General features: G+C 46.9%; 1 protein-coding gene across 4 annotated transcripts in view; it reads right to left on the reverse strand.

Moving 5' to 3' along the window:
• ZZEF1 (zinc finger ZZ-type and EF-hand domain containing 1) overlaps positions 1–13,439 on the reverse strand; it is a 110,340-nt gene that overhangs the window by 13,848 nt on the left and 83,053 nt on the right. For all 4 annotated transcript variants that reach the window (XM_043582702.1, XM_043582701.1, XM_043582704.1 and 1 more), the window contains exons 43-47: positions 5,762–5,955; positions 3,925–4,044; positions 2,161–2,352; positions 1,296–1,396; positions 74–209 (exon numbers count right to left, since the gene is read on the reverse strand). In XM_043582702.1, coding sequence (XP_043438637.1) covers positions 74–209; positions 1,296–1,396; positions 2,161–2,352; positions 3,925–4,044; positions 5,762–5,955 — 743 coding nt within the window. The remainder of the gene's footprint in view (positions 1–73; positions 210–1,295; positions 1,397–2,160; positions 2,353–3,924; positions 4,045–5,761; positions 5,956–13,439) is intronic.

Genomic DNA, 13,439 nt, shown 5'->3' on the forward strand with positions numbered 1-13,439 from the left:
CGGCCCCCCCCCCAACTGGCTGGGGTGCGGGGCCAGGGGCCGACCTTTCGTCTCCAAGGTGGCGGCAACGTACCAGACACGGTAAGATAATCATGTCTGTGTCCACGGCCTTGGCGCTCTGCTCGTCCAGTCTCAAACTCCTACTGGGCTGCCACCTCTGAGCCAGGGTCCGGATCCTTTCGTCCGTGGTGAGCTCATCCCCATCAAACCTGGGCACAAAGGTACCGAAAGGGAAGAGTTCAGCCTGCAGTGCAACTTGTCAGGGACACTGACGGGAGGTGTCTTCCTGGGACTCTGCAATTACATCATCACACCCCCGAGTCTGCGACACCAGTTCACCGCGCTCATTCACTCACGCACGCAGACGTGCACGTACACTCTTGCGGCAGAGAATGCAAGGCGTCCCTCAGGATCCACGCTCCCTGGAGCCTAGAAACAAAGTTCCCCAGCGCTGTAGCAAGATACACAGCCCCCCAGCCGGCGATGTGGTGCCCAGCCCCTCCCGCAGCTAGATGCGGCGGTGAGCCGGGCTCGCGCCCACGGGAGGCCAGCGAGGTAACGTGGGCCGCTTCCAGAGCCCACCCTCCAGCGGCCGGGGTGAGGACGCACCCCTCTCTCTATGATTTCCCCTCCCCCCGGGCCGGAACAGAGGTGGCACGCACGGGTGAGCCATCTGGTGGCACAGGGCCACTCCAAGGAGCAGAGCTGCCCACCTTCCCTGGACAGTCTACGAGAGGGAAAACAAACGCTATCTTCCTTGACCCGGTATTTCTGGGTCTCTTAGTTCCAGCAGTGCCCTGCTTCGGTTCACAAAGGACTCGAGGCGCTACGTAAGAAATACGTACGGGAAAATAGAAATACGGGATGAAAACGCAGAAGAAAGTTAGAACAGGAAGTCGAAACCAGGCTATGAGGGACAGAGGGGGAGATTAGCTGCACACACATGTGGGAGTTGGGCCCAAGATCCGGCCCTGAACTTCCCAGCAAGAGAAAGGGAGCATTATAAATTCTATGAGAATCCTTGGGGGAACGCCATGGAAATAATGTGGCACGGTGAACAAGCAAACGACACTCTGGCTAGAAGGCCCTGCTTTGCGCTGTTTGCCCCAGGACGACGTAGGAAAGGAACCTTGGCGTCGGCGTCAACTGGCACCCCCGCGAGGGACACGACCGCCACTCAGATGACGCGGGCGTGCGGCAGTCAGCTCTCACATCACTTACGAAGAACCACGGGCCAGCTCCACGTCGTGGCCTCCCGGGAGTCTCTACCCACGTGTTGCTGGCAGGGTCCTCACCTCTTCTGAACCTCCAGGAAGAAAGAATCGGTCCTCTTCATCTGCAGCTCGTATATGGCCCGGAGAACGTGCAGAGGGGCATTGAGGGCGTCGTGCGCCATCTGCAGAGGAAGAGAGACAATTTAAAAGTGCTTCCGCACATCGCGGATCACCTGAACGCAAAAGGGAGAAAATAACTCTTTCTAGAGTTACCACAGGTTATAATTTCAGAATATTGTGTGGTCACTTAAAGCAAACAAAATTATAAACTCTAAACCACGGACCGTGGAACCTATTATAAATTCAAAGGAAAACATAAAGCGTGGAAACGCCAAAAGAAATACCAGGCCCCCCAAGGCAGTGCTAACGGTCGAGAGCTGCCATCGCCACCGCATCACTGCCGGCTTCTCTCCAGCTGCCTCGTACCCCCGTCTGACCGCTGGCACCGGAAGTCCAAGGCTATACTTCCTTTTGGTTTCTGAGAAAACTAAACTTGCTTTCCTGACCTCCAGCCCATACCTGTGTGCTCTTCCTGCGGCCACTGATCCGAGGAAGAGCGCCTCCCCAGGGACTGTGAGAGCGCGCGTCTCAGAAGCCACGGGGCGACACAATGGACGGGCCGCAGACCATGAGCACGACTGCACGTGTGTATTTCACGGGACAGAAGATCAAAAGCTTTTAGGCTCAAAAGGCTTAAGAACTACTGTGCTAAGGGCTTCTCCATCCTTCCGGACCGATTCTACACAATTCCAACCGAGTCTTCAGGGAGTGATCTCCCAGCACGTCAGACAGAGGCATTTTCGCAGAGGCAAAAGCCAGGTGCAAGCCAAAAGGACTCCATCCTGTGGAGCCCCTCCACCGTCCACACCACGGCCCCAGAACTCACCAAGAAACATATTCTGGTGGGCTCATCCAGGCTTTCCAGAGGATCTAGCTTCCTCTGCTCCTGCTCTCCAGGGCTGCTGACCACGCCTTCTGCATCCTCCCCTCGATCCCCTCGCTCATCGGGTTCCAGGCCTGTGTGCTCGACCGAGGTGTGGATCTCCTTCTTTGAGGAGTACAGCATGATGGACAAAATCTATGGGCAGAAAACCAGGCAGGGCGGTGGTGTGGGGGTTCAGTGGGTGGGAATGTCACACAGATCTTTAACCCTCAGAGGGTGGAAAACATCGGGCCTCCTTAAAAGATGTACGGGTTCACAAAAAGAATGTGAAACGAGTAAAAAAAGAAAAACGTGAAAAGAGTTCAGTTGTACCTGTAATCAAAGAAATGCTAATAACTAAAACTACGAGGGACCTTTGTGTTTATTAACTTTGCTGCTAACGATGCAGACTGGTATTTGGAACTCGTTTTGCTGAATGGTAAAGAGCTATAAAAACGTCTACTGCCTTTAACCCAGCCAATAACTCGCCTTGGGAATAACATAAAATGTGCAAGAAGTTACACTTACGTTATGGTCAATGAGGCTGGAACCTGCCTTCGTGTTTCACTTATAGCCATTAAACATGGAAAACTGTCTAGTGACCGAGGGAGAGGCCACTGCACGCACACCCTGCATTTGAGGCTGTACGTGTAACACGGATGCAGAAGAAAACAACTAGGGAAACCAATCTGACAACAAATTTCATGTTAGAAAAATATATCAAAAAAAGAATTAAAAAAAAAGAAAACCACTAGAATAAGGACATACATAAAATATTAACAGGAGCTGTGTGTGAGGTGAAATTTGAAAGTGTTTCTTCCTTTCCTATAGTTCGAATTTTCTGCAATGTGGTTCTATTATTTGAAGAATAAGAAAATTTTAGGGGCGCCTGGGTGGCTCAGTTGGTTAAGCCTCCGACTGCAGCTCAGGTCATGATCTCCCAGTTCATAAGTTCGAGCCCCGCATCGGGCTCTGTGCTGACGGCTCAGAGCCTGGAGCCTGCTTCCGATTGTGCGTCTCCCCCACTCTCTCTCCCTCAAAAATAAATAAACATTAAAAAAAATTTTTTTAATTTAAAATGTTTCCTCAGATTGAGAGCCCAGATGCTCTCCAGATTATCCCTGTTACTATGCTTTGGCACATTTTCCTGCAACCGAAGCAAACCCTCTCGTGGGACCTGAGAGCTGTGTCCTCATGCTCAGGCCTGTGTGATGGAGACGGGTGGCTGACCAGCTCCCACACAGCAGCAGCTCGTCTTGGACCTGAAGCAGTTGGTCCAGAAACTCCACAGAGAACCACAGTAATTCCACTAATTCCACTAAGAAAAACCTAAGGCCTACAAGGAATAGTAATCAGATGAAAATCATTGACTAAATCCTACATAAAATAAACATAACCAAGGACAAACTCAGAAACTGATTTTAGCTCAAAGGGGCTTTAAAGGGAAATAATGATCCAAGGAAACACTTTATTGCCATGATAAGGGCCAACCGCATGTTTCCATAGAATACTTCTCCAGTGTTCTCTGAACAGACATCAAACTCGTCCTCCCTGACACGGAGGGCAGGTGTCACAGTCCCTGTTTCCAACAGGGACACAAACGGAAGACGTGGTCCAACCACAGTACAGAATGAGCACGCGCTGGGCTAGCCCCATCTTCACTCACGGGTGGGCAGCCCGCACCTGCACCAGGTGGCAGTGGTGGCGGGAGGCACGCCCACCCCTTACCTCTAGATCCCGGAGGAGCCACGTTTTACTGAAACCAGTTCCTTTGCTGCACTTTTTCACCAGCAGCTTCAGCAAATCCGTCTGAAGGAAGGTCGCATGGGTCTCTTCGAAACCGTGAGCCTGCCACACAGAAGGGGTGACCTGCAGCTGGTGTGGGGAGGGGACCGCCTATCTCAGAGCCCACCGTGTCAGGAAGATTCCAGAATCGGCAGGAAGGATGAGACTCTGAACCTCAGCCCTAACCAGAGTCTGTCTGCTCTGTCCCCAGTGCGCCCTCCACAAGCACTTCTGAAGCCCAGGACACGCCGTGTGCCACGTCCCATGCTAAGGGCAGGGGCTTCACGGCCCTCTCCTGCGCTCTGCCTTCCCAAAGCTTCCCAGTGTCTTCAGACGAAAATCGAAGTCCCGACCCGTGGCAGTCAGGGCGGACGGGGCACTGTGGACTCTCTGCCTGTTTCTCTGGTCTTGCTTCCCTCTCGGGCACGACCTTGAAGGCCTGGAGGCGCTGCTTCTGTTGACGACCACACCTGTTCCTGGGCCTGGCGTCTGCAGCTCCCCCTGCACACATCGCTCTGCCCAGACTCCCTCTCTACCACCTCGAATTTCGCCTCCGCAGAAAGGCTTGCTCTGACTCGTGGTACTTTTCCTTGCAGACTCCGTGTTGTCTGTCTTGCAGGCTGGGCTGTAAGCTCCACCTTTTCTCAAGTTCAGTGCTACATGGCTCTCAGTGCTCAACAATACTTGTGAAAACTGGGAATCAGAGACAGAAATGGTCTATGCCTTGGGGCACCTGGATGGCACAGTCGGTTAAGCGTCCAACTTCGGCTCAGGTCATGATCTCACAGTCTGTGAGTTCGAGCCCTATGTCGGGCGGGCTCTGTGCTGACAGCTCTGATTCTGTGCTCGGATTCTGTGCAGCTCTGATTCTGTGCTGACAGCTCGGATTCTGTGTCTCCCACTCTCTGCCCCTCCCCAACTCACAATGTCTCTCTCTCTCTCTCTCTCTCTCTCTCTCTCTCTCAAAACTAAACATTAAAAAAAAAAAAAAGAAATGGTCTTTGCCTTCAGAAAGTTTCTTCTTTCTTTCAGACCGTGACAAATGCCGTGGAGTCAACAAACATCATGCATGGCCTCTGTCCCTCCCTACAAGCACTCAGGGCTGGGCTGGAGCTGGAAGCCCCTCGGTGCTGGCTCCCTGGGCTGCTGGGTCCTTCTGTGGTCCCCTGGGCAATTCTGCCAAAGTCCAGGCACTCACAAACTTTTAAAATGAAACCCTTCTTTCATGGCTATTTCTGTGGGGAGGTAGGGTCCTAAAAACGCTCCTTCCCCCTGTCAGGCCCCTCAGGTGGCAGAACAGAAGAACCATGTTCCCTAAAAGTCAAGGCTTCTCATCTGTACCCCTGTTACCACCCAGGGGTAATATCCTCACATGTCTCCCTCCTTCCACCCCAACCACCAGGCCTATCACTCAAAGTCCCGTAGGATGCTAGTCCTCTCCCCTTCCTCTTGTCCTTTGATGGGCTGGAGGAGCTGTGGTTCAGAGGGAAGAGAGAAACAGTTTGGTCTAGTTTCTTCCCATCTTCAAAGGTTATGTGCTCATTAGGCAAATACCTGGTTCTGGGAAACAGTACTGAAATAATACAAAGAACCAACTACTGGGAAAAACCTGTTTTTCCCTTTGAGTTATCCTTTTGCAAGACCCCATACATTCCTAAAAATAATCAAGATCCTAGGTTAACCATCTACCGAAATCAGATGGCATTTCCTTGATGCAGATGCCCCGCAGATGTTAAATCACAGCCAGACTCATTAGCAAATGGGAGGAGCTCACCATTACCTTCAGTGTCTTATACAGTCCTTTGAGGGCCAGGGACAGGACCCAAGTTGCCTCCACTGCCTCAGGACAATGGCTCTCCATGCTGGTTTGCAGGAGGTGACTGGCGATAAAGGCAAAGTGCTGGGAGTACTGGCTCAGCTGGGCCTGACAGTCGTTGCATTCCTGTCCTTTCTGGACCAGCTGGTAGTCCTTCACTGGAGGGTGATGTCAGGCAGGAAGAGAAAAGGCACAAAAGTCTGGTCAGTGCTTCCTGCAGCGAGGTGTCTTCCCTAGTAACACACCTTTACTGAGGTAAGAGCAGCAGGCCCCAGAACATAATCTCCCTGGCTTCAATTTAGCCATCATAATTAAGGCTGGCTTGCAGGTGAGCACAAAAATGGCACTGGGCCACCTATCCATCGAGCAACTGGGAGAGACAATTTACATTCCTACTACTGTGCACACACAGGCTGTCTCCAAAAGTGTTAAAGGAACTTAATATAGTACACAGAAGGGACTTCCACTCCCAGACAAACTAAGACAGGCTGAATTTACTCTCCTATCTTAAACAACCAAAATGTAAAAAAAAAAAAAAAAAAAATCGCAGACAATGGTTTGCAGACACGAGGCAACAAGCAGTAAAGGACTATGATCCCTGATAGAAGAGACATAAACCAGGGGAGTCTTCCAACAGCCTGGCTTTCTGGAGACAATTTACAGGCTGCAGAACAGACGCTGGAAATCCAAGCAGAGTCCCGCAGTCTCAATGAACTGATGAGAAAGAGGTCAGAGTTCAGGAAAGTCAAGGTAGCCAGAATTTTGGGGGCAGAATATCATGAAGAAGAGAGAGGCACAGAGACAGAGAGGGTATGGGAGACCTGTCTAGAAAAGCCACAGAAGCTTCCTCGTGAGTCTCTGGAAGTATGATCTGCGTGAAGTCGAGAGCAAACTTCCTAGATAGGAAACCACCCAGTTCTATGAAAGAACTACCAAAAAGCTGTAGGATGAACAATTCTTGGAGCTCACACAGACCTGGGAATATTGTGTCTTCCCACCAGTGAGAGTGGAAGTATGCTAGTTGGGGGTGTGGGGGTGGGGTGGGAACAATTATTTCAAGACATAATGATTAAAATTTTTCTGAATTTGACGGAAACTGTAAATCCACAGATCAAGGAGCTCATTAAATCCCCAGGCAGAAGAAACAAAAAAATCATGCCAAGGCACATTATAATCAAAATGCTAAAAACCAGCGATTAAGAGAAAAATCTTAAAAGCGGCCCTAGAGAAAAGATATTTGAAGAGTAACAAAGTATACCATAGATTTTGTGGCAAAAACTATGCAAGCCAGAAGACGATGGATCAATAACTACAAAGTATTAAAAAAAAATGCTCAGCCTAGAAATTTTTATGCAGCAAAATTACCTCTCAAGGATAAAGTCAAAATAAATATTTCTTTGGCTTGGTAGGACAAACCAAAACAAAAATTCTGTAGCAGCAGACCTGACGTTCAAGAAATGTTGTTTTCAGGCCAAAGAAAAATGATACCAGATAGATACCCAAACCTACACAAAGGAATGAACAGCACCAGAGATGGTAAATGCGTATGTAAATAAATATAAAAGATATTATTTTCTCATTTTATTAACAACTTTTTTTAATGTTTATTTTTGAGAGAGAGAGAAAGAGAGAGAGAGAGAGAGAGACAGACAGACAGACAGAGAGGGCACGAGGGAGGGAGGAGCAGAGAGAGGGGGGACAGAGATCCAAAGCAGGCTCAGTGCTGACAGCAGGGAGCTCAATGGGGGGTTTGAACTCATGAACCAAACCATGAGGTCATGACCTGAGCTCAAGTCAGACGCTTAACTGACTGAGCCACCCAGGTGCTGCAAATAACCTATAGCAAACTCTGGAATAACCAGTGAAAAAATTAAGAGATAGTTAAAAGCCAATTCTGAAAATAAGATGGAGTCATTAAGAAACAAAAACAAAAACAAAAATCCTCAATCCAAAATAAGGCAGAGAAGTGGGGGGGAAAAAAGGAACAACAAATGAGACAAATATAAAACAATCAAGAAAATAGTAGATTTAAACTCAATCATCTTGATAACTACATTAAATGTAAATCATCTAAACATCCCAATTAAAAAACAGAGATTGGATTCTAGTCAAGATGGCGGCGTAGGAGGACGCTGGGCTCACCGCACGTCCTGCTGATCACTTAGATTCCACCTACACCTGCCTAAATAACCCAGAAAACCACCAGAGGATTAGCAGAACGGAGTCCCCGGAGCCAAGCACAGACGAGAGGCCCACGGAAGAGGGTAGGAAGGGCGGCGAGGCGGTGCGCGCTCCACGGACTGGCGGGAGGGAGCCGGGGCGGAGGGGCGGCTCGCCGGCCAAGCAGAGCCCCCGAGTCTGGCTTGCAAAAGCAGAGGGGCCGGGCGGACTGTGTTCCAACAGCAAGCGCGACTTAGCGTCTGGGAGGACATAAGTTAGCAGCTCTCCTCGGAAAGCGGGAAGGCTGGAGGACAAAGGGAGGGAGAGCTGCTGAGCCCCCGGACGACAGAGCTCAGTTTGGCGGGGAACAAAGGCGCTCGCCAGTGCCATCTCCCCTGCCCATCCCCCAGCCAAAATCCCAAAGGGAACCAGTTCCTGCCAGGGAACTTGCTCCCTCCGCGCAAACACCCAACTCTGTGCTTCTGCGGAGCCAAACCTCCGGCAGCGGATCTGACTCCCTCCCGCTGCCACAGGGCCCCTCCTGAAGTGGATCACCTAAGGAGAAGCGAGCTAAGCCTGCCCCTCCTGCCCCCGTGCACCTTGCCTACCCACCCCAGCTAAGACGCCAGATCCCCAGCATCACAAGCCTGGCAGGGTGCAAGTAGCCCAGACGAGCCACACCACCCCACAGTGAATCCCGCCCCTGGGAGAGGGGAAGAGAAGGCACACACCAGTCTGACTGTGGCCCCAGTGGTGGACTGGGCGCAGACATCAGGTCTGACTGCGGCCCCACCCACCAACTCCAGTTATACACCACAGCACAGGGGAAGTGCCCTGCAGGTCCTCACCACACCAGGGACTATCCAAAATGACCAAGCAGAAGAATTCCCCTCAGAAGAATCTCCAGGAAATAACAACAGCTAATGAGCTGATCAAAAAGGATTTAAATAATATAACAGAAAGTGAATTTAGAATAATAGTCATAAAATTAATCGCTGGGCTTGAAAACAGTATAGAGGACAGCAGAGAATCTTCTTGCTACAGAGATCAAGGGACTAAGGGACAGTCACGAGGAGCTGAAAAACGCTTTAAATGAAATGCAAAACAAAATGGAAACCACCACGGCTCAGATTGAAGAGGCAGAGGAGAGAATAGGTGAACTAGAAGATAAAGTTATGGAAAAAGAGGAAGCTGAGAAAAAGAGAGATAAAAAAATCCAGGAGTATGAGGGGAAAATTAGAGAACTAAGTGATACACTAAAAAGAAATAATATACGCATAATTGGTATCCCAGAGGAGGAAGAGAGAGGGAAAGGTGCTGAAGGGGTACTTGAAGAAATAATAGCTGAGAACTTCCCTGAACTGGGGAAGGAAAAAGGCATTGAAATCCAAGAGGCACAGAGAACTCCCTTCAGACGTAACTTGAATCGATCTTCTGCACGACATATCATAGTGAAACGGGCAAAATACAAGGATAAAGAGAAAATTCTGAAAGCAGCAAGGGGTAAACGTGTCCTCACATATAAAGGGAGACCTATAAGACTCGTGACTAATCTCTCTTTTGAAACTTGGCAGGCCAGAAAGAATTGGCACGAGATTTTCAGGGTGCTAGACAGAAAAAATATGCAGCTGAGAATCCTTTATCCAGCAAGTCTGTCATTTAGAATAGAAGGAGAGATAAAGGTCTTCCCAAACAAACAAAAACTGAAGGAATTTGTCACCACTAAACCAGCCCTACAAGAGATCCTAAGGGGGACCCTGTGAGACAAAGTACCAGAGGCATCACTACAAGCATAAAACATACAGACATCACAATGACTCTAAACCCGTATCTTTCTATAATAACACTGAATGTAAATGGATTAAATGCGCCAACCAAAAGACATAGGGTATCAGAATGGATAAAAAAACAAGACCCATCTATTTGCTGTCTACAAGAGACTCATTTTAGACCTGAGGACACCATTAGATTGAGAGTGAGAGGATGGAGAACTATTTATCATGCGACTGGAAGCCAAAAGAAAGCTGGAGTAGCCATACTTATATCAGACAAACTAGACTTTAAATTAAAGGCTGTAACAAGAGATGAAGAAGGACATTATATAATGGTTACAGGGTCTATCCATCAGGAAGAGCTAACAATTATAAATGTCTATGCGCCGAATACCGGAGCCCCCAAATATATAAAACAATTACTCATAAACATAAGCAACCTTATTGATAAGAATGTGGTAATTGCAGGGGACTTTAACACCCCACTTACAGAAATGGATAGATCATCTAGACACACGGTCAATAAAGAAACAAGGGCCCTGAATGAGACATTGGATCAGATGGACTTGACAGATATATTTAGAACTCTGCATCCCAAAGCAACAGAATATACTTTCTTCTCGAGTGCACATGGAACATTCTCCAAGATAGATCACATACTGGGTCACAAAACAGCCCTTCATAAGTTTACAAGAATTGAAATTATACCATGCATACTTTCAGACCACAATGCTATGAAGCTTGAAATCAACCACAGGAAAAACTCTGGAAAACCTCCAAAAGCATGGAGGTTAAAGAACACCCTACTAATGAATGAGTGGGTCAACCAGGCAATTAGAGAAGAAATTAAAAAATATATGGAAACAAACGAAAATGAAAATACAACAATCCAAACGCTTTGGGACGCAGCGAAGGCAGTCCTGAGAGGAAAATACATTGCAATCCAGGCCTATCTCAAGAAACAAGAAAAATCCCAAATACAAAATCTAACAGCACACCTAAAGGAACTAGAAGCAAAACAGCAAAGGCAGCCTAAACCCAGCAGAAGAAGAGAAATAATAAAGATCAGAGCAGAAATAAACAATATAGAATCTAAAAAAACTGTAGAGCAGATCAATGAAACCAAGAGTTGGTTTTTTGAAAAAATAAACAAAATTGACAAACCTCTAGCCAGGCTTCTCAAAAAGAAAAGGGAGATGACCCAAATAGATAAAATCATGAATGAAAATGGAATTATTACAACCAATCCCTCAGAGATACAAATAATTATCAGGGAATACTATGAAAAATTATATGCCAACAAACTGGAAAACCTGGAAGAAATGGACAAATTCCTGAACACCCACACACTTCCAAAACTCAATCAGGAGGAAATAGAAAGCTTGAACAGACCCATAACCAGCGAAGAAATTGAATCGGTTATCAAAAATCTCCCAACAAATAAGAGTCCAGGACCAGATGGCTTCCCAGGGGAGTTCTACCAGACATTTAAAGCAGAGATAATACCTATCCTTCTCAAGCTATTCCAAGAAATAGAAAGGGAAGGAAAACTTCCAGACTCATTCTATGAAGCCAGTATTACTTTGATTCCTAAACCAGACAGAGACCCAGTCAAAAAAGAGAACTACAGGCCAATATCCCTGATGAATATGGATGCAAAAATTCTCAATAAGATACTAGCAAATCGAATTCAATGGCATATAAAAAGAATTATTCACCATGATCAAGTGGGATTCATTCCTGGGATGCAGGGCTGGTTCAACATTCGCAAATCAATCAACGTGATACATCACATTAACAAAAAAAGAGAGAAGAACCATATGATCCTGTCAATCGATGCAGAAAAGGCCTTTGACAAAATCCAGCACCCTTTCTTAATAAAAACCCTTGAGAAAGTCGGGATAGAAGGAACATACTTAAACATCATCAAAGCCATTTATGAAAAGCCCACAGCTAACATCATCCTCAACGGGGAAAAACTGAGAGCTTTTTCCCTGAGATCAGGAACACGACAGGGATGCCCACTCTCACCGCTGTTGTTTTTTTTTTTAACTTTTTTTTTTTTTCAACGTTTATTTATTTTTGGGACAGAGAGAGACAGAGCATGCACGGGCGAGGGGCAGAGAGAGAGGGAGACACAGAATCGGAAACAGGCTCCAGGCTCTGAGCCATCAGCCCAGAGCCTGACGCGGGGCTCGAACTCACAGACCGCGAGATCGTGACCTGGCTGAAGTCGGACGCTTAACCGACTGCGCCACCCAGGCGCCCCATCACCGCTGTTGTTTAACATAGTGCTGGAAGTTCTAGCATCAGCAATCAGACAACAAAAGGAAATCAAAGGCATCAAAATTGGCAAAGATGAAGTCAAGCTTTCGCTTTTTGCAGATGACATGATATTATACATGGAAAATCCGATAGACTCCACCAAAAGTCTGCTAGAACTGATACAGGAATTCAGCAAAGTTGCAGGATACAAAATCAATGTACAGAAATCAGTTGCATTCTTATACACTAACAATGAAGCAACAGAAAGACAAATAAAGAAACTGATCCCATTCACAACTGCACCAAGAAGCATAAAATACCTAGGAATAAATCTAACCAAAGATGTAAAGGATCTGTATGCTGAAAACTATAGAAAGCCTATGAAGGTAATTGAAGAAGATTTAAAGAAATGGAAAGACATTCCCTGCTCATGGATTGGAAAAATAAATATTGTCAAAATGTCAATACTACCCAAAGCTATCTACACATTCAATGCAATCCCAATCAAAATTGCACCAGCATTCTTCTCGAAACTAGAACAAGCAATTCTAAAATTCATATGGAACCACAAAAGGCCCCGAATAGCCAAAGGAATTTTGAAGAAGAAGACCAAAGCAGGAGGCATCACAATCCCAGACTTTAGCCTCTACTACAAAGCTGTAATCATCAAGATAGCATGGTATTGGCACAAAAACAGACACATAGACCAATGGAATAGAATAGAAACTCCAGAACTAGACCCACAAACGTATGACCAACTCATCTTTGACAAAGCAGGAAAGAACATCCAATGGAAAAAAGACAGCCTCTTTAACAAATGGTGCTGGGAGAACTGGACAGCAACATGCAGAAGGTTGAAACTAGACCACTTTCTCACACCATTCACAAAAATAAACTCAAAATGGATAAAGGACCTAAATGTGAGACAGGAAACCATCAAAACCTTAGAGGAGAAAGCAGGAAAAGACCTCTCTAACCTCAGCCGTAGCAATCTCTTACTCGACACATCCCCAAAGGCAAGGGAATTAAAAGCAAAAGTGAATTACTGGGACCTTATGAAGATAAAAAGCTTCTGCACAGCAAAGGAAACAACCAACAAAACTAAAAGGCAACCAACGGAATGGGAAAAGATATTCGCAAATGACATATCGGACAAAGGGCTAGTATCCAAAATCTATAAAGAGCTCACCAAACTCCACACCCGAAAAACAAATAACCCAGTGAAGAAATGGGCAGAAAACATGAATAGACACTTCTCTAAAGAAGACATCCGGATGGCCAACAGGCACATGAGAAGATGTTCAGCGTCGCTCCTTATCAGGGAAATACAAATCAAAACCACACTCAGGTATCACCTCACGCCAGTCAGAGTGGCCAAAATGAACAAATCAGGAGACTATAGATGCTGGAGAGGATGTGGAGAAACGGGAACCCTCTTGCACTGT

This window comes from Prionailurus bengalensis, chromosome E1, assembly GCF_016509475.1.
Source record: "Prionailurus bengalensis isolate Pbe53 chromosome E1, Fcat_Pben_1.1_paternal_pri, whole genome shotgun sequence".
Lineage (NCBI taxonomy): Eukaryota > Metazoa > Chordata > Mammalia > Carnivora > Felidae > Prionailurus > Prionailurus bengalensis.